General features: G+C 39.3%; 1 protein-coding gene across 1 annotated transcript in view; it reads left to right on the forward strand.

Moving 5' to 3' along the window:
* LOC128472748 (glutamate receptor ionotropic, kainate 3) overlaps positions 1–21,999 on the forward strand; it is a 206,578-nt gene that overhangs the window by 100,273 nt on the left and 84,306 nt on the right. Inside the window, exons 2-5 of the mRNA XM_053454688.1 lie at positions 11,835–12,011; positions 13,958–14,215; positions 14,780–14,961; positions 16,576–16,629. Coding sequence (XP_053310663.1) covers positions 11,835–12,011; positions 13,958–14,215; positions 14,780–14,961; positions 16,576–16,629 — 671 coding nt within the window. The remainder of the gene's footprint in view (positions 1–11,834; positions 12,012–13,957; positions 14,216–14,779; positions 14,962–16,575; positions 16,630–21,999) is intronic.

Consider the following 21,999-nt stretch of genomic DNA (forward strand, 5'->3'; position numbering starts at 1 on the left):
CAAAATAATACATGATGGGCACATGCATGCTGTCATGCATGGTCCTCTGTTTCCAAGAAGCCCATATTTGCTTTTTTTGGAAATTAAAGATTCAGCGATTAATTATTTTTACACAAAATGTATCTTAGACTATTGTATGTGCAACCCACAGAAGAAGCAAGAAGCTGGTGCACTGAACACTCAGGCCTCTGCTGTACAGAAACTTGCCTTGTTTCTCAAATCAACAGGTTAGCAGCTCCTTAACACAGAATGCAGGTGCAGAATTTCCTATTACACAGTCTACAGTCTCTGCTGTGCAAATGGCTGTGAAGTTCGTTATAATTAGAGTATTTTCTTTTCATAGAAGATTGACTTTCTCTGGAGATCAATTAGCCTGCCTCTCAGTTAAAAAGCGAGCAGAGAGAGTTTAACCTGCATATTGATTGATGTTTAAATGCTATTGAGGCTGGCATAATAGAGTGTAATGTAGACTGCATCCCACTGTTAATATTTCATGATATTTATTTTCTTATATGTCATATGATGTGACACTTAACATTATTGGAATGCAGAACCCAAAATACTTGTCTGTAAGTTAAGAGTATGAGTCTCCTTAGTGTAATTAACATTATGTACAGAGCCTTCACTTGCTCTAGATAAATATTTGGTTTATTATTATTCACATACTGTAAGCCAGAGCTAGTGATGTAAAGACCTTCAGCTGAACTACAAAAAACAAAAAACTACCAGAGCTTTATGTTCAGACTACCTCTGTCATAGTTGCAAACTTTCTTGTTAGTTTGGCATAGTACTGGCAGCAGGACCCATTGGGGGTAATGACAGTCCTATTGTAACTAACGGTCGAAAATTGACTAACTCTATCAAAGTAGCAAACTGTCCTATTGTCAGAATAAGACTCACAGTGCCATATTTACCTTTGGTGTTGCTCTAGGTCTAACCCATAGAGACATAGAATGACAGCAAATAAGATCCATTTGGTACATCTAGTCTGACCATTTTTCCTAAGGGATGTAAGAAACCCCTATCAGTATTTGGTCTGGTCCCATAGCGAGGATAGCTTCATGTCTACTTTATGCCTGTACCCTCACAGTATTAGCCCCTACCACTTCTGCTGGGAGATCTATCTACTACTCTCTTAGTAAAGTATAACTTCCTTACATTACCTCTAAGCCTCTGACCCCCTAGTTTTAGACTATGACCTCTTGTTCTAACATTGCTCTTCATTTCTAATTAGCTTGCCTCCTGTATTTTGTTAAATCCCTATGCGTGTTTCAATGTTTCCTCTCTCTCTTCTTTCCTACAAGCTATACAGTTAACAGCAATCACACATGCCCAGGCAACCAGTACATGCTAGAACCTGGGCATGATACGATGTGATTGCTGTTAACAATCATACATATGTATATATATTAATATTGTTATCGAATAGTTTTGTCCAATTTTGGTGTGTTACTTAATTATTATTTATTTTTTTTAAAGTTGGTGGGGTCATTTTTGGTTTCGGACAAGTGAATGCTGAATTTCCTGTTTCAGTCCAGAATTTTCATTTCAGTGCATCCCTACTATATACCAAGCCAGACACTGATGTGGTAGGCCTACACCACATCAGTGTTTGGCTTGGTATATAGTGATAGGGGTCATGCTGTACCACCATCAGTGCGTGCCTCAGTATATAATGACAGCAGTTATCCCTTTACCACCGTCAGTGCGTGCCTCAGTACATAATGATAGCGGTTATCTTGTACCACCGGCAATGTCTGCCTCAGTATATAATGATAACAGTTATGCTGTACCCCCATCAATGTTTGCCTCAGTATATAGTGATAGGTGTTATCCTGTACCCCCGTCAATCTCTGGCTCAGTGTATAGTGATAGAAGTTATGCTGTACCACTGTCAATGTCTGCCTCAGTATATAATGATAACAGTTATGCTGTACCTCCGTCAATGTGTGCCTCAGTATATAATGATAGCAGTTGCCCTGTACCACCGTTAATGTCTGCGCCAGTATATAACAATAGAAGCTATGCAGTTTTAAAGTGTGTGTGTGGGGGGGGTGCCACATACAGGATCCGCCCCAGGTGCCAAATACTCTAGGTACGCCCCTGCTAATAACAAGTCGTTCCTCTGAATATACACCATTAACTACATCCTTCTGCCTCCCGTGACTCAACCATTGCCTTTTCCATTCAACTATTTTGACATTCAAACCCAAAGACTGCAATGTCTTTATTCCTTTTTCTACAAGGGACATTTTTAAATGCCTTACTTAAAACCAGGCTATATCAACAGTGCCCTTTTGATACTTGCACAGGCAACATTCGCTGAGCCAGCGATGGAGTTGACTGGTGGTAAGTATATCTTCTGCATGGAAAATAACTGGGCAGAGGGTCAATAACAGTAGGAAAAAATTCTGAATCCCCCTATGTATTTGGAAGAGGACATCACGAAAATTTAAAGGGACCTCTCCGCTGTCATATGCATTTAAATGCATATTATGGCTGGAATGTCCCTTTAACTGAGCAGTTTTCACATGGTCCATCCATTGACTCTCATTATCACATTATGTTTTATATATGCATATTATACTTATGTAAATCATTTAACTGGCTGTAAAAGATAAGCTGGCCCATTGGAAATTGAGAAATACCTACATTTCCAGTCTTTTGGCCTCTGTCCAGAACATGTGAATGATTTACTCTCTGGTTATGTTCTCCGTGCAATGATACCGGTATAATAGGTTATCAAGATAGATTACTTTGGTAAATGGTAAAATGTTAGGGATGTCAATTTGATGCTGTTTGTCTCACATCTGTTTTGGAGGCCGGATATATTTCATCCATTTGACTGGGCCTTCCCAGGGCAAACTAATGTCAGCTTGCTTTCCCTGGCAACACAATCACTTTAAAATTGACTATTATTGGTTTTATTTCTCAGCAATTTGGAAGTCATTATTGGAGTCCTTGTTTAGTGCTGCTGCCAAGTGAAAGTTTCCTCATCGTTTAAAAGTAGAAAAAATTGCCACATTTAAGTCTGGTTAGTAGCTCAATATTGCCAATATACCCATGACTCCACATCCTGTATATTTTTCTACTGGTAATGGTGCAGCAGATGTTCAATATACAGGGATGAAGTTTTCATTTTTTGTGCCATTAATTTGTTACACACAGCCAAAGCTGATGCTTTCCGTCTAGGATTACGAGACTAGTTTTAATGATTTAAGACTGGAATATTGATCATCCTGCTGAAATTCTGATGCGGTAGGACAAACAGAAGAAAAGATTGCCTAGTTGGAAACATCTCCTCTGTGAAGGGACGGTTATAGCCTAACAGATATTTTTATTAAATTAGTTGGACACATATTCATAATACATAACTGGCAATATTAGGAATAAAAGAAGAAGTTACATTGAAGTGCTGTTCCAGTAAAAGAATAAAACACTTAGTGAGCAAAGATGATGTCTGTACTTGATTTATCAGAATCTAAAAGGGTTCCATTTACCATTTAATAGATGATCACTTTCAATTGAGAGTGTGATTATTGTATGACCTCCATCCGTGAATCCAATTATTGACTTTATAAGTAGATACATAATTTATAATGATAATCTATTTGTTTCTGTTACTTTACTAGCACTGAACTTCCATAAAAATGTATAAAGCGGTAGTAGCCCAATAACAGGTGGGGCTTTTTTGGGAGGTTCAGCTATGTGTTTGTCAATTCAGGGCGAGTGCCTATTTTCTACTTTTCATATTTCGACGTCTATATAAAAATCTCCTCTGGGGTCCCCCTGCTGGTGATTTTATGTATTACATGTTCAATTGTCCCTGTTGTAGTATAGAGCAGGAGATTTGTAAGTCAATGGCATAGTAGGCAAGCTGGGAGAAAATGGATAGAATATGTGAATGTGATAAACACTGTAGGCACTCCAGTGTCTGTAAAAAAAATTTGGGTAATATGAATGTATGCAAATCAGACAACGCTACATTAAAAGTTTCATGTCATAAACCATGATTTTTAGTAGTGGCATAAAAGCATATAGTTTTATATTGTTAAAAAAACAAAACAATTTGATTGATAATTATATATATTCTTACAATGTTAAACTGGCTACCACAATAATGGATTTTCCTGTGTAGAATAAATGTGTGCCATCAAAGGCAGTTACATTGCTGAGGATAATATGTAGTCATTTTCAAGGAAAGCTTCTTTATGAAATACCAAATGTTTCTTTAACCTTTTAATTCTAATGTCCTAATTCCATTATAACACAATGGTTATAAGATTTCTGAGCTTATTTTATATTTCCCATTCAGTTTGCAGTGTATGTGTATTTATATATATTTTTTTATTATTACAATGGTTAATATTTTTAAATGTTTCACTTCTGTTCACTGAGACAATAATGTATTGTCATTCCGTACCGCAACAGCTAGTACGTTAAGCACAGCACAAAGCAGCATACAAAATAAGGTTTGCAATGGCATTTCTGTGTAATGATCTTAGAACTGCTATTTCTGTCATGATATTTGATGTAGAAATGCAATTTCACTTAAGTTCTTGATAAACAGCACCCACTACAGTTGCAATTTTTCTATACTGTTCGGCCTACAATACCGGTAAAATAAAAGGAATATCTTTGAGGAGAATGAGTTTCAGTTCTAGGACATTTGAGGCTGCAGGACTTTGTCAAGTCTTTCTACAGCACAGAGAAAAAGCCATTCCCCCAGGGGAATCTGAATGAAAACATGGGGCAGATTCCTGCTGAAAATAATCCGGCCGATCAATACACCCTGGATCGGAGCCCTTTTTCTTGTGTTAATTTGTGTTCACCTGGCTCCCCGATGATAAGACTTTGTGCATGGTGTATGCTGCTAAGCAGTCTCCAGAGAGATGGACCTGTCAGGCTGATCTCATCTCTTCGGGATTGGCACGGCTACAGAATGAATTCATGAATAAGCACAAATAACATACACAGATGCCTGCAGAAAAAATCGATTTGCCATCATGACGAAGTGACCACACTCATCTCATGGCCAATTATTTTTCTGTTATTTCTTCTTGTTTTTTTTTCTTGTATTAATTATCTAACGTTAAAAGGTGGGTCAGTCTTTAATCAACATAATGCCTCTTTTAACCCTAATTTATGCTGTAGAGACCATAACAAGGCTTTTTTTGCATCAGAATAAATTTGTTGCATAAAAGTACCTGTAGGCTCATGTTTACCATTACAAAAATGTATTTGTATGATGAATTGCAATGTGATTAGTTAAATGAGCAATAAAACGTACGCAGTGTTAGGATACATAAATCAGCTTGCCTATAATCATAAGCATACCTGGGAGCCTTCCAGGTCTGGTTACCCAAAGATCTCCTTCTCCTGCTCCTTAACCGAGGTAGGAATGAATGGGGCTAAGTTGTACAAGCAAGGCTAGCTTCACATCTAGGTAGAGATAGCCCTAATAGACTTGAAATGAGTTAAGCGTAGTCCTCTCACTGGGTCACCTCTATCCTTTCTGCAGAAGATCACGCTAAATAAGCTTATAAGTATAAGTTTGTGTTTATCACATCAAGGTCTAGAATGAGCAGTATGATATGATGATCTGACAATTCAGACCAGCCCCGGAGCAAGAAATAGGTGTAGGGGCACCATGACCGGATAAGGAACAAGGAGCACCCCATGACCTAACAAGGGGTTAAATGTTTGCTACATACATGCACCCTCTATGACTGCTTGGCCTCTGAGTGAACTTTTGCCCCCCATTCTGAATATTCAGCAATAGGAAGAAGGGGAGGGCACTGGGTGTCATCAGATAAATTTGGGAACCTATTCACAGATGAGCTTGCAGTTTTTTAAGTAGGCAAAATTCCCACCCTCCCTTCCCTCCCCTCTTTTTTTAATTTATTGTCCATTGCTGTGTGTGGCGGTTGGTGTTTATGTTATGGTCATTGTTCAAATGTGGCTGGCTGGTTCGGTGCTTGAGACAACTATCTAAGGTATGGGCGCGTTCCTCAGGTGATACGTTGGTTGACGTGTGGCTGCTGGGCTTTGGACGCCGGCAGCCTCTACAGGTGACGTGGAGTAGTTACGCCCTTACCAGCCTTAGAGATCTACTGTGTTATACGGTTGGCGTTTAGCCAAATTTGTGGTTAACTATGATTTATAATAGACACGTTTAAGAGTGTCACGGTTGGGGAGAATACTTGAATTTTGACCGTGGCCAAATTTATCCAAAATCAAATAAATAAAGCATTTTGATTACATACAGTGTCTATTTGTCTTATTGGGGAATGGGGCCGAAGTGGACGATGCTAAGGTCAAGTGGAATAACGTATTTTTGCGTCTTTACAGAACTGTTGCCTTTAAATTTTATATCATTGTGTGTTTCCTCACATGAAGTGTATTAATCTGTATGCTGAATAGTATTATTCGGTATGTTTTTACAGCATCCTCAAATTCATCCTGCAATTGTTTCTGTTCCAATCACAGCTCTAGTGCCATACATTTCAGTATGCTAAGCCTGCTCTGTGATTCTTATCATTGGCTATTCAGTGTACTCCCTGTTCTTATGTCTTCGCAAACTCTAAATGGCTATCAGTTACTAATCTCTTCACATCAGTTCAGTGTTGATTATGTTTGATCTGGTAATACAACTCCCCCTTTACTCCCTCTCTGCATATGTATGTGCTCACTGCAATATGTATTCACTTTTTCCCAGCTCTATAGCATGTCAGATTTACACAATAAAACACCCATCACTTATCATTGTTATCCAATGTGGTGTCACCCGGGTCTTATTTTGTATTGATTTTATTTGGAATCGACATTAACTGCATTGTTAACCTCTGTAAAGATGAGGGATCATGCTGTGTATCATCTTAACATGATGGGTTTATGACTTACTGTTGACCTTAGCTTCTGGAAGCAAGTGGAGGGCAGCCTGCTCAGGGTAGATGAAGACAGCAGATAGGTACTTACATTGAAAAGTATCAATATGTTAATAAATGTTTGAATATCAATGTAGGCCCTGTTACCAAGCCTCTGTTAATCTAAATTGTTAGAGTAGAACCAAGCTGTCCTAGCATCTTTAAAGATATAAACCAACAGTCATGTAACACAAAAATACAGAGGTCCCAAGTAGAGCCCTGCGCAGGGCTGTTTTCTTAATCCTGCTCCTGCTGAATTTCTGACCATTACCGCCCGCTCCTGCAACGTGTGTATTCCACTCCTGCCCGCTCCTGCAAAATATGTGCATATTTGGCCAATCCCTGCCCACTCCTGTCACATAAGTGTCCAATCCCGCCCGCTCCCGCAAACATCATTCACAAACATTCATTCACTCATTCATATACTCACTCATAGGTACTAATAATTCACAGATACTCATTCATTCCCTCAATCACGTATACTCGTTCATACAAACTCCCCCACCCCCTTACCTGAACTGCATATTTCCCTCGCACTCCCACAAGGCTGCCTTTGTGTTGCTCGCCCACAGCGTCTCTTCTCTTGTCCCGCTGGAATCGAGCAGAGTCATATGAGGTGACGTAAATTTGCGTGACTCTGCTGGGTTCCTGGGCAGAACAAGAGAAGAGATGCTGTGTGCAAGCAACGCAAAGGCAGCCTTGCGGGAGTGCGCAGGATTACTCGGCCCGCAGGTACATTGTCTGACCGCCCGCAACACCCGAAAAACTGCCCGCACCGGCAAGTTTTTTGACAGGTCCCGCGGGACCTACATCCCGATGCAGTCCTCTAGTCCCAAGTCTCATGGCATTTCTTCCGGCTCCCAGGATGCATGCAGGAATATGCCTCATGCATGCTCTGTCTCAATATCTCCCTACCTTCCTGCCTCTTCCTGTTCTTCTTTCTTCATCCGCTCCTCCCCAGTATCCGCTCTGTTAGCCAGCCTCTCCCCTGTTCCTCCAGTCTGGGGAGAGGGTTATGCAGAGGCCACCCCCTTTTAAGGAGCACTCTGGGAGGCCTGATTAACAGAGCTGATATAAAAGGAAAAATGGACAAAGAAAGAAGACAGAACAACATGAAGAGGCAAGCGAAGTAGCGGAGTTGTGGAAAATGAGACAAGGATAGGGAAGCTGTCGACAAAGATGGTAGGGAGACATTGAGAGAAAACATCATAGTGTTAGTAAGGGTGAGAGAGTATGAGGGAGTGAGTAAGAGTGTGAGTGAAATTGAGTGAGAGTGAAAAAGCAATGAAATGCAATGAAAATTCATAGCTCTCTGCTTAGTTTTTTTTATTTTGTTGGAATCCAAATGAACAAGTGTAATTTGAACTTAAAAATACCACGTGCATTTCTAACAACTGGAAACTAAGGGAATATTTTTCTGTGAATTAACCAACAAATTGATTAATTCAAATAACTACATACAAACAGTATTCGTTTTGTGGACACTATAAATAAGTAAATTTTGACACAACAGTGTCTTCAGCAAATTTTGACACCATTAAATTAAATAAGTCTTTCCACCTTCTGGGGCTCTGACCCCCTGAAAATAGATATACTCCCTTTATTGTAAGTAAATAAGCATACCTGAGAACTTCTGGCCTCCGGCTACCCGGAGCCTTCCCTTGGGGGACGCGGCCAGGACTGCACACTGACGTCTGCGAGTGGTCCCGCTGACGTCCATGGAGTTCCCACTGACGTTGGGGGAATTCCGTAGAAATTGACGCAGAAATTGCTTATTACAAATGTACGCTATGACCTCCATAAATGAGCCTTTATACTCCATGTAAAACCGATATGGGAAGTTGTGGCCTGCACTCTGCTATGAAGCAGGCTCTAGACTGTGAACGTGTTAAAAGTAACATTTCTGGTTATTTTACTTAAAAAGCGACTGGATGAATATTTAAACAGGCCATTAGAAGTTCCATGTGCGGCTAGCCAACAGCAGAAATACACAAAATAATGTGAGGTGAAAGACTGTACCTCATTTTTAGAACTAACTGGCTAAGCCTGCCAGCGTGCCATCTTACTGAATAAAGTTCTACTCATTTATTATTCAGCATAATACATGCTTTTGTTTCTCCAACACAAAATACCTTCAGTAGAGCTTCCTTAGTGAAAAGCATGACCTTTTATTTTGCCATCAAATACAAAATGGGCAACATTTTGACCCTGAGGGTCTTAGTCAAACCTTTGAGTACTTTGTATTTGATGACACAATAAAAGGTCACAATTTTTTTTAGAAATACAGCTGTATTGTAGTTTTCTCCTGCGTCTCTTTGAAATTGTAAAACAAATAAAAATGTTATCCTCTTATTATATCCAAATAATTCTACCAAAAAAAAGAAAACTTGTGGCAGCTGAATCTACAGAATGTCTACAAACCCTCGAGCAAGATCATTGCCAAATTACTTACCAACATTCTGTTGATGTGTTGGTATAATATACCGACATCTAGTGAATTAATGACCCTAAAATATCTGCAAAAAATGTCCACTGTTTTGAATTGTTTTCAAATTATGCTCAATTATATTATGTTAATAAAAATATATTTCTTTATTATTATTAATGATGCCTCAAAACCGCATAGAGAACAGTGGGTACAACATATGGCTGTGGCTTGCTTCATTTAAAGACTTTTTGTTATTTTGATCTCCACTATTTCTTTTCCTCAATGGGGGCATATTTCTTTAATTGCTGTGTTAATTTTCTCGTGTCTAATTGTCAAGAGATCCAGACGGGCTAAAATCTTCTTGATTTCTATATCTACAGGGAAGAGTTCTGGATCATTTACTTGTCTATTAACACTATAAAGCACTCAGGAACTTAATGATCTAAAGATAACAGTTGTAACCATACTGCTGCTGAATGATATAGTATTTAAAGGGGAATTATTGAAAAGTAGCCTACAATAAATTTCTAAATTCTAATCAACCAAGTCTGACACACTTCTGTAGATAGGTACTCCTTTATTAATCCTAGTGCCTGTTTTAAATTCCGTAATGATAAAAATGTTTTGTGGCCAATGTAACCTGTCTCTCTCTTTGGGAAGAAAATGTTTGTCTCTCTTTCTCTTATGCCCTTATTTTCTTTGTGCTAATAGCGTTTGCTTCAATTAAAGCAGGGCATGACTGGGAAAGAAAAGTGGCACTTTTCATGTCTCACGTTGTTTTTTTATTTTCTCTCCCTTCTTCTAAACACTATTCCCTCAACAGTATAAAACTCTACATGTAACACTCAACATTGATACATCATGTCACTAAGCCTATACTTTGTAAAGACAAAAAACAAATGTAATTAGTGTTGGTCTTGGCAAGTGCCACATTCTCTTCTGGGCCGACTAGGCCTAGGGTGGCAGTTTCAGCAAGAAGGAAACCCCAGATTAACTGGGTGCCCGTTCCCCCTTTCAGGCTCCCAAGTGCTGCACTTATCCTTGGGCCAGTTGGAGAAATCTCGCTTGTAAGAACCTTATATAAACTGTGGAATACTGTGCCAAAGCGGCACAGCCTTCAAAGCGACCTTACTCCGCATCTCACGTGCATCACACAAGGATATGATGTCATATCCCGGCACTCAGCATGGTTTACATACAGGCAAGAGGCAGGGTGCGGCTGGGGCAATGCCCTGGGTCAGGCTTAGTGTAGCATCTAGCCAAGATAAATCTCTGTCTCTGCAAAGGATGCATCACTCCTGCCATACAAATAGCATTTCTTTCATCTTCATCTCCTGTATTTTATATAAAGACTGCAAAGGGATTGCTGCATATCTATGCTAAGTTAGAGTGCAGCATTACTGACAATTCCCACAGTGACATTAATTATATATATATATATATATATATATATATATATACTAGTTGTCTTACCTTCTGCATTGATTGGCAAACAAAAAGCACAAGATGTATTATAAATAAATTAATTTAGTTATGGTAAATGCTGTTCCGCCAAAACTATTTCTTTAATTGTTTTGTTTAAGCCTTTATTTTTATAACTTTAAAAAGTATAACTGAGTAATATTTTCAACCCCGTGAGTGATTTTTTTTCTATAAAATAGTGTGCCAGTACATAAAATATAAACGACACACAGAAAACAGTTCCAGGAAGAGTAGAGCCATAAAATCTAATAACATACATTAGAGAAAATTAACAGAAAATGAAAGACAATGTACAGTGCAGCAATTATATTTTTTATACGGCCTCACAACTAGCTGTAGTGAGAGGTAATATGAAGTCAGTCCAGCAGCATGCACAGTAATCGTATAGTTAATATGATATACTTCTAGCCAAAACACATTTGTCACCTACATGAGCATAAAGTGAGAAAGAGTGAAGAGAGGTCAGTTCCTTTAGATTAATCTAATACTTTTAAATTCAGGCTTTATAAGTGCTGGAAAAATAGTTAATTATTTTATAAAAATAATTCATAGAGAAAGAAGTCAGTGAATATGGATATAGTAAATAAGAATTATTGCATACAGTTGTGATCAAAAGTTTGCCTACCCTTGGAGAATTGGTAATATATGTACCGTTAAAGAAAACATGAGTGAGCAGGCAAAATATATTTGTTATAGGATTCATATTCAACTGTAGGTTGTAACGGATAATCATAAAACAAAACATGGAGACAAAGAAAAAAATGAAACAACCCCTGTTCAAAAGTCTGCATTCCCTTAGTTCTTAATACTGTGTATTGCCTTCTTTAGCATCAATGACAATGTGCAGTCCTTTGTAATAGTTTTTTATGTGGCCCCAAATTTTTGCAGGTGGTAGACCAGGACATTTTTACATTGTCTAAATTTTTATATGTTAATGCCAAAGTTTTTTTTTGTTATTTGAGTTTCTCTGATTCTCATCATCTTTACTGTTCATACAGGGGGCATCTTTGAATTCCTGGAAGGACCCACAGGACAGATTGTGAGTGCAGAGGAACACGCATTTAGGTTTGCAGCAAATATCATCAACAGAAACAGAACGTTACTACCAAACACAACTCTTACTTACGATATCCAGAGGATCAACCTATATGACAGCTTTGAAGCTAACCGTAAAGGTCAGTACAAATCACAAAGCTTTTTTTTAACTTTGATCCAAAGGGTCTATCCTGATTATGAACTATTATATTACATCGTTCTTGAAGTAGTAGGTGCATTAGTGACCTCTGTGTGCTCTAATGTCAACTCTAGGTCTTAAGTCTCCGTCGGTATATTTGTTACATACACAGTATGGTCCACGATCAGGGCCGGCCCAAGACAAAATGCTGCCTGGGGCGAAGTTTAAAATGCCGCCCCCCCATTATCTACCCTTCCTCTCCCTGCCGTCCCCCCATTATCTACCCTTCCTCTCCCTGCCCCCCGTTATCTACCCTTCCTCTCCCCCCCCTCGTACTTACCTTACAGCAGTCCTGCGGTGAGTCTCCCTGCTCGGTCTCGGTGCCGGCTTGTAATGCTGAGCGCCGGAAATGACGTCATCTTCCGGTGCTCAACATTGCAAGCCGGCACGAGACCGAGCTAGAGGGCTTGCAGAGGAGAGAGTGAGGGGCACCGAGCGGGTACTGACAACTTGGTAAGATAAAACCACTTGGCGCCCTCTCTCTTCTCAGCTTTAAAAAAAAAAAAGGGCTTGGGGCGGCAAAGTGCCCCTTCAAAAGTGCCCCTTCAAAAGTTGCCCCACTCGGCTCCATTGTCGGGCCAGCCCTGTCCACGATATCTCTAATTACATTGATCTAGATGAACCCCAAAAAAGCAAAAGACTTTTGCATATGTCAATTTTGTTCAGAGGAAGGATTCCTTCATGGCTCCAAGGGCAGTTATAATAAACCCCTGATCAACAACTTTTAACTTCAATCTGAAAAAGAGACCTCTCATGTCCAGAAAGCCTATGTAAGTCTTTATCTTCTTCTACGTTGGCATAATAAAAGTCACCTTTAACTACAAACTAGATCTTGTTTCTACTCTGTCTCATCACTACCACACATACTGTGTTATATAACAATCGATAGACCTTTTTTTTTAGACGTACACTTTGTTGGAATAGCTGTGTGTGACTTGCTGGAATTTAGGAGGATTCAGCGACTGTAGTTTGATTTGCTTCATTTTTTAAACCTGATCTTGGATACCTGATGTGGACACATTATGCGAGTTTTTGTCCAGGAGTCTACTGGCTCTTTATAGTGCCTTATAGTCGTTCAAAAGGCAAACGTGAAAAATATCATTTAGTCAAACAAAGTAAAAATATTAGAGAAATCACACGAATAATGGCTAGCTAAAAATGACATCAAGAAAACACAGAAAAAGCTACAGGTCCATAAATCCTAATTACTAAACTATAGGTAACCCTTAAAAAAGGCAAATTTATACACCAAAACATAAGTTGAAGATAATGTGAGAAGAAACATAGCACCATCTTTAACTTTACTCTCACACATGATGTAGGCAAAATGTCTGTACAAAGTCAAAGTTGTGAAGGTCATTAAAGATGACCATACAGAAATAGTTTTTGCAGAGGAACAATAAATAGTGCACTAATATAAGTTAGTCTTACAAAAGTTATGGGTAGATATCAAGGTTATGCCGTTCTCTGACTTTAAAGTACTCCTTTAAGTACTTCTTCTTTTAATTTAAGAACTAGGTGAAATCACATAGGATGATTGTACTGTAGAAAACCTGAGCAAGATATTCCTCCTCTAAAGGGAACATTTCACAAAATGCTATAGTCTGCAGATGAACAATTTATGACCACGATAACCACGATACTCAACCTGCCAATGGCAAAACATGTTAGACCAGTTGTCATTACTGGTCTAAGGTTTTAGAATAGGCAATGGATGGAAAACATTTTAGGAAATGGACTTTGTGATTTGTTCAAAGCCTTAAAACATGATAGATAGAGTGTGCTTCTCCCAGTCACCAGAGAGATCAACTAGATATTTTACCTTTTAGCTAACCACCATTTGTTCATTCTGTTGGAAACATTCTTTTCTCTGTCTCTCTCTTTTAGCTTGCGATCAGCTAGCACTTGGAGTGGTTGCAATTTTTGGTCCTTCCCACAGTTCCTCATCAAATGCTGTTCAGTCCATATGCAACGCATTGGAAGTACCCCATATTCAGGTCAGATGGAAGCACCACCCTCTAGATAACAGAGACTCATTCTATGTTAACTTATACCCAGACTACGCATCTCTAAGCCACGCTATCCTGGACCTTGTCCAATTTTTGAAGTGGAGGTCAGCCACGGTGGTATATGATGATAGCACAGGTATGTGAGCAACATAACAGAGACTTAATATATAAAGCAAAAAAAAAATATATGAGCACCAACCAAAATATGGCTATTTAAGAAACATAGGTAAGAGGCTTGGTTTATCATTCCAAAGAATATTAACAAGAAAAAATATTGGTTATTGTGTTTTCCATGAAAGGGCAAACCATTTGATAGTAGGTTCCAATACATTCCAAAAAACTGTATTTTTAAATCCAACGTATAAAAGAAAAAACAAAAACTGTATTTTTTTTATATACTGATTGAATAAGTCCTCACACAATACCGCTGTGAAATGACTTGGTTTACAGCTAGTTTTTTGCAGAGAGTTTCATGTTTAATGTGTCATTGATCAATAGTACTGATATACATTAATTATATCAATTGGACTGAGCAGCAATTTATACAATCTTTGTAATCAATGTAAGCTAGTTTATTAAGGTCCATTATATAGTGGATTCCGGCAATACGCATTCAATGAGTGTGAATAATTATGGTGATAGTCTAGCCATCTGTATCTGTAGTCATAACATGCATCTCTTCACCCCTGTTCCCTGGTAGGCCTTATCCGTCTACAGGAGCTTATAATGGCCCCTGCGCGATACAATATTCGGCTGAAAATCCGTCAGCTTCCCCCTGAATCTGAAGATGCGCGACCCCTCCTAAAGGAGATGAAAAGAGGCAGGGAATTCCGTATTATCTTTGACTGCAGTCACGTCATGGCGGCTCAGATACTCAGACAGGTGAGTGGGTTAACTCAAGAAGGAAAAACAAATGGCGTATTGTTTGGATGTAGGTCCAGTTCATCAATATTTGAAAAAAAATAGTAGTGGAGCTCAAATAGCACAGAGCTCTACTACTCATGCAGTATTATTATTATTATTATCTTTTATTTATATAGCGCCAATAATTTAAGCAGCGCTTAATACAATACATATATTCAAGGGGTACGACAAGACGAGAATTGACAGACTAAGAGAAATGGTTACATTATTTGGAGAGAGCCCTGCTCGTAAGCTTACAATCTTGTACCACTTCTTATTCATTTACCAATGGCCCAGTGGGACTCATCACCTCTCTCCATATGTTCAATGTCATTCATTAACAAGTGTTAATCTCTATCCTTCCTACTTCCTAGCATACGTTAAATCAATATCCCAGACAGGGGCTTTGTAATTGTGTTGATTTAATGCAGTAATTGTTTTTTTTTTTGTGACTCGTGACTTAGTTTTCAGTAGTGCTGCTTAACCCTTTGAGTTCAATGAGACCATAGAGGCAATAAAGTGGTTGTTACAGCTTCTTTCCCGCATATATTCCTATTAGCGCATAGCATTATAATTATATAATTATAATGTTGAGATTCCTTTATTATACAGCTTCTTTTAGCTGTGACTGACGTGTGAATAATGCTTCGTTGATGACGTATAATGCGCGCTTGACTAAGAACAGTTAATGATGATTAAATTAATGTTGTGTGCAACCTGCAGTTGCTATCAGGGACTTGCAGGTACATTGTAAACGTGATAGTTGATGTTTGTTTTTTTTTTTTTACAATATTCTGGATCTGCTGCTTTATGTAGCATTTGCAAATCCTAGTATCCATGCCTAGTACCCATACAGAGCTGGGGGATGAGATGGGGAACTGGACTGTTATTAGAATTAGTAGAAATAGGTTGCATTAATTGTTAATATGCAAAAAATGAAAGAAAATCAGCAAAATCCTCATCAAAGAAGTAGGCTAAAGAAAAAGTGTTAATACGGTATTTGCATTTCAGTCAGTCATATAGATGTTTTTATGTTGGCATCACTTATTCTATGTCAGGATAATGTGTTTGTGGCTTCATCTGTCATATATATATATATATATATATTTATAATAAAACCAGTTCTCTGGGTATGCAGAATGCTAGTTGCCCAGTGCCATCCCTGCAAGGCTGTACAAAGGTATCTTCTGGTATTTGAGTTACTATAGAATATAATAACTAACCAGGTTTACTGCCAAAATGTGCTTCACCTTACAAACAATAATCACATACCATAGCGTATTATGAAATAAATATATTATGTTATAATTTAACATTTTTCTCCATATGGGGACTGGCAAAGCTTTCATCCTATAAGTATCACATGAGTTGAGTAAAAAATAAAAATTAGGTAACCATTCTCATTACTGAAAAATAATTAATTCTGGAATAGAGGTAATATTCCTAACACTATATTTGGTTGCAGGTACAGAATATAAGGTAGGCATAAGTAAACAGGAAAAAGAAAAGGCTGACTTTGACAAAGGGTATGCAGTGGATATGTAGATTTTAACGTATGTGTCTTATATCTGTTTCTGTTCTTTTTTTCCCTAGGCTATGGCAATGGGTATGATGACCGAATACTACCACTACATCTTCACCACCCTGGTAAGAATGTCTGCTATGTATTTGTAGACTTCTTCTACTAATGATTCCAATTGCAGGTGTGTGAATTCATTTTAATACACAGAGCACTGAGGTATGAGTTAGAAACATATGTGAACAAATAGAAAAATTTATATTATACTACTTAACTAATACTCAATTTTATTTTATGGAATTAGCCAAGGACATACCTTTTTTCTCCAGCAATTACAAACACTTACACTTAGAACACCAGCAACACTTTATGAAAGCTTTTGTCCTTTGCATCACCTTATTGAGTACCAGAACCATAACTTCTCCTAGGTGGGATATTGGTTCTTGGTTCTACCCAATGTCTGCCCAGTTATGTCCACTTCCTGCTCACAAGTAGCCCCCTCTGAGAGGCGTTTGTCTCGGGTGCCGGCGCTTTTCGTCATATGCCGGCACTCAGCAGTGAAGTGCCGGCACCCGAGACAAACGCCTCACGCTCCCAACACAGGAGTTGACGGTAAGTGACCTACAAAGGGGGGGTAGGTAGATCGTGAGAAGGGGGGTAGGGAGGGAGAGGGGAGATTGTGAGAAGCTGGGTTAGGGAGGGAGAGGGGAGATTGTGAGAAGGGGGTAGGGAGGGAGAGGGTAGATTGTGAGAAGGTGGGTTAGGGAGGGAGAGGGGAGATTGTGAGAAGCTGGGTTAGGGAGGGAGAGGGTAGATTGTGAGAAGGGGGTAGGGAGGGAGAGGGGAGATTGTGAGAAGGTGGGTTAGGGAGGGAGAGGGGAGATTGTGAGAACGTGGGGTAGGGAGGGAGAGGGGAGATTGTGAGAAGGTGGGTTAGGGAGGGAGAAGGGAGATTGTGAGAAGGTGGGTTAGGGAGGGAGAGGGGAGATTGTGAGAAGGTGGGTTAGGGAGGGAGAGGGGAGATTGTGAGAAGGTGGGTTAGGAAGGGAGAGGGGAGATTGTGAGAAGGTGGGTTAGGGAGGGAGAGGGGAGATTGTGAGAAGGGGGTTAGGGAGGGAGAGGGGAGATCGTGAGACGGGAGAGGGTAGGGAGGTAGAGGGTAGATAGTGAGAAAGGGATAGATGGGTTGGGGGTGGGGGGGGCCCTTAACAGATTCCTGCACCGGGGCCCTGAGGTTTCTAGTTACGCCCCTGCATCCAAGTTCTAAATACTCCATTGGAGTACATGAAAAAGATATACTACAGAACTGCTTTAAAACCATTGCCGTTCTGCAACATGTATCTTTTTGTAAGCTTCTTGTATAAAAGGAGTCCTCTCGTCAACCTACCCTTGAGAGCCGCTCCATATCTTAAAAAATAATTATTCCTAATTTTATATTTCCTTTACACTACAGTTTGTTAGTTAAACTGTCTGTGGCGATACCATTTTACATATTTATTTTTGTAAAAGTTCAGATATTGAGAGAAAACACCGCTCAAGGTATTTTTTCAAACCTAACCACCAATTTAATTAATGTTGATCTTATTATCTATTCCACTCAGCTTGAGGGAAAACTTCTATTAATTAGGACTTGTGCATTTAATGTGTAGGTATGCCTGAAGGTGGAGAAAAAGAAGGGATTTGTAATAAACGAGTAGATAAGAAATCTCTATTAATGCCCCTGGTGTGCAGTGACAGATATATTACAAGGGTGATGTTTTAATGCAGAGTTCCTTGGGGCTGTATTCTTATCTTGTACAGCGTGTTCTTGGGATTCAGTGGTACGAGGCCCTGGGGAGCCTAATGAATTGGCCTATTATGTTATACTGAAAGCATCTAAATTCTACCAAGCCAACAGTCAGAAACGTTGTGTCGATATATGGCTCAGAAGAAGCCAATTTTGGCTCCAAGATCTCCTACAGCACGCACAGGGTTAACCTTAATTGCTTATTAAAACAAGCATGCCAAAAATTCCTTCCCTTGCCACATCTACATACTTGTTATTTACAGACTTATATAAATGTGCGCTCTCACACTCCAAATTAAACATACATATTTGAACACTCCCCAGTAAATCAAGAGATTAAATTAAGTTTCTTGTCAAAGTAAAACGAATTGCATTAACGTATCTTCGAAAGCATAGGTACCCTTGTTTCCTTTTTTTGTGTGCCGAACCAAAGTGTAGTAACTAATTTTGTTGGTCTTAGGGTCGACCCTGCTATATAGGAAACCTAAATGGTTGCATAGGGCAAGGAGCAGGTAGGGGACGCCGATGCAAAGTTCTCTTCAATATTAAAAAGGAGGTGTTCATGAGGCTCAGTTCTACACAGCATAATCCCAGTCTTTTCACCGAAATCAGTTGGAGCAGCTTGTTAGGAACAACCAGCCTTAAAAATAATCAACAATATTATATATACATAGGTTAACATTATTTGGTACATTATATAACTAGTTTAGGTATTATAAACTATCCTAATGCTTTATATTGATGTGACATGCCATGTAGTATCTGGTGCCACATATGGCCTCACATAATAACATTTATTTAACTCAAGGACCTACAATTATTGCTATTTCTCTTACCAGTAATAATGATGATGATGAGGGACAATTACACTTCTGAAGCAATATTGCTTGCAAGATTTTTAATGTCACATTCTCTATATTATTTGGTCTTTATAGCTAAAGGTATGGTTGAGGATTACTTGTATAGTTGAATCAAAATAAATGAACTGTTTAAGATATATGATGGGTTTCTTCTCTTCTAGAGTAGATGTTGTACTAAATAAAAGATAAACTAGCATGAACAAAATGCTTATTTCCAGGATGTGTGGGAAGTGCCTTCCATTTACCATTGACATCAACTTGGATGATGAGTGGTAAAACAAACACCTTTCCACTTGTATAGTAAGGCTCCTTTTTGCTATTGCCTGCTTTTAATCATAATCCCATTAGCTTGGTGGCTCACATTGCTCCAGTTTCTGCATTCGCTTGCGCACTGTCTTCCTTGTAATAGAGAGATAAGAAATCTCTATTATTGGCAAAGGTTTTCAATGACAGATATATTACAGGGGTGATGTTTTAACGCACATTTACTTGTGGATGTATTCTTAGCTTGTACAGCGTGTGCTTTGGATTCAGTGGTACGAGGCCCTGAGAGCCTAATGAATTGGCCTATTATGTTATACTGAAAGCATCTAAATGCTCCCAAGTCAAATCTTACACTGTTGTGTCAACATTTGGCTCCCTAAACCTCCAACAAACGCTAAGCGTGAGTACAGTTAACAAAACTAGACAACTTGCTGGTAGAACTGTGCATTTTTATAGAGGGGTTTGCAAAAATGTCTGCAATTTACATTATGTTTGTATGTAAAATTACACATTTTTTGCAGTTTTTTTGTCATTTTACTAATGATTTCCATAGGACTATTAAATGTACCATTTTACACACTGTAGAGTGGTGTGGGGTAGTAATACGATATTAAAGGAGTAGTTGATGTGTAGTATGCCACTTTAGCATGTTGTATTTTGATAAAGTGGCTCAGGCTTTAAGACTCTACTAGCCTTCATTTTGTTACAACTTTAAAGATCATTGATCATTAGCAACCAAAGACCACCCTTTAACATATAGATATTGATGTACTTGTAAGTATTTCTGGTCATTGACCGGCTTTAGATACCCCATTCAAAGCCCCGCAGTGTTTATGACCATTTTCTAGGACAAATGTGACTGTCCTTTCAAGTGATGAAATGGGGCTTTTAAAGTATAATATGGTTTCTGGCCAATGAGCCCTATCAGTATGATGTGTCTTGAAAAACCAAGGAAGGTCAGTATTTTGTGTTGTGAGACATTTTCTTTGAAACAAGGAGCAATTTTTGTGACCATGATATTTAGACTGACTGGGTGAACGTTACAAAATAAGGATCCTTGTTTATATTGTGCTGCTGCTGCCTGTTATTATCCCATGCTTTAGACGTATGATGTGATGTTCACAAAATGGATTTGGCTAACCCAACGCTCTGCTTGTGACCCATCTGTCATGAGCAGAGTAGGTGCCCCCAATTATTAAAACCAATTATACTGAATTGGGAGGCACCCAATTGTCTGGCTGCCTCCCTGAAGCAGAAAATAGGCTGTATGGATGGCTGACAGTCTGCATAAAAATGCCATGAGAAGGGGGAATAAGAACAGCATTGCACACAGATGATCTACTAGTACAATCATTTCTGCATTTGTGTGCGGTTCGTGAATACAGTTCAGTACCTAGGGATTCATTTGGCAACTCCTAAGTAGGGCACAGTAATGTAAGCCACCCATACCATATTGTGTAGCTTTTCCTGGAGAGCAAGAGGGTGCAGTTGCATTTCATTACAATTAAAGTTGTTAAAAGATTCAGTACTTGGTTATATTGGACATATTCAGCAGTACACCCAAGTATTAGTAAGGTGGCAATAGAATAAGCATTAGCATCACTAGGATTGGTGTCACCAAGTGCGGTAAGTGATGGTGTCACCCCCCACTTCCTTCCGTACCAGATCACATACACACAAGGTAACACATACACAGTCATGAAAGTACATACACACAGTTACATACACACAATCGGATACACACAGTGACATACACACACACACACTTTTGGCACATAGATAATCACAAAGACACACATAGTCACATACATGCACGCACAGTTACATTGACACACATGTCAGTCACTGCTCCGCACTTGTGGAGAAAAAAACAAAACCGGTCAGGACAGCAGCTTTGGGTGTCACCAGGGCCAGCCTTAAGTGTTCAGGCGTCCTGTGTGGGTCACCCATGTGGCACCCCCTCATCATCAACCCAGAGTCCCTTTGTCCTTTCCATCATTGTGTCATATACTCATACTCTTTTATCTCTCTTCTTTCTCTCTCTCTCTACTTTGTCTTCATCTCTTCTCCTCCTTGCTATGTCTCCCCTTTCTTACCTTTCTAAAGTCTTGTGGTATGACCAAGAGGTCTGTTCATATAGACTTCTGCCTCAGTACTCATGGTGCACACAGCCTCAGTGCTAAGCACTCTCATATGAGGTCAGCATCAATAGCCATCTCGTTTTACAAGGGGTCAGTGAAACAGAGATCTGTATGAACAGACCTTGCTCTGCCTGTTTTTTGGGCCGTGATCTTTTTAACCAGCCCTGCTCCCTCAGCAGCAGACAGTCCAGTCTACCACTGGAAATAATTGGCAGGGTGGCAGACACCGTTGTCCAGCTGCCTGCCTAAACAGAGAGAGAAAGCAGTTGAGGGGAGACCTCCCTTGCCAGCTCTTCTGGCAAGGTCACAGTGGAGGGCCGGGGATCTTGGGCCCTTTGGAGTCACACAGGTCATACACTCCTAAAGCCGGCCCACTGATGGTGTCACTCGGTGCAGTCTGCACTCTCTGCACCCCCTAGTGATGCCACTAGATAACATTACAATAAA

The sequence above is a fragment of the Spea bombifrons genome, chromosome 2, assembly GCF_027358695.1.
Source record: "Spea bombifrons isolate aSpeBom1 chromosome 2, aSpeBom1.2.pri, whole genome shotgun sequence".
In the NCBI taxonomy this organism is placed as follows: domain Eukaryota; kingdom Metazoa; phylum Chordata; class Amphibia; order Anura; family Pelobatidae; genus Spea; species Spea bombifrons.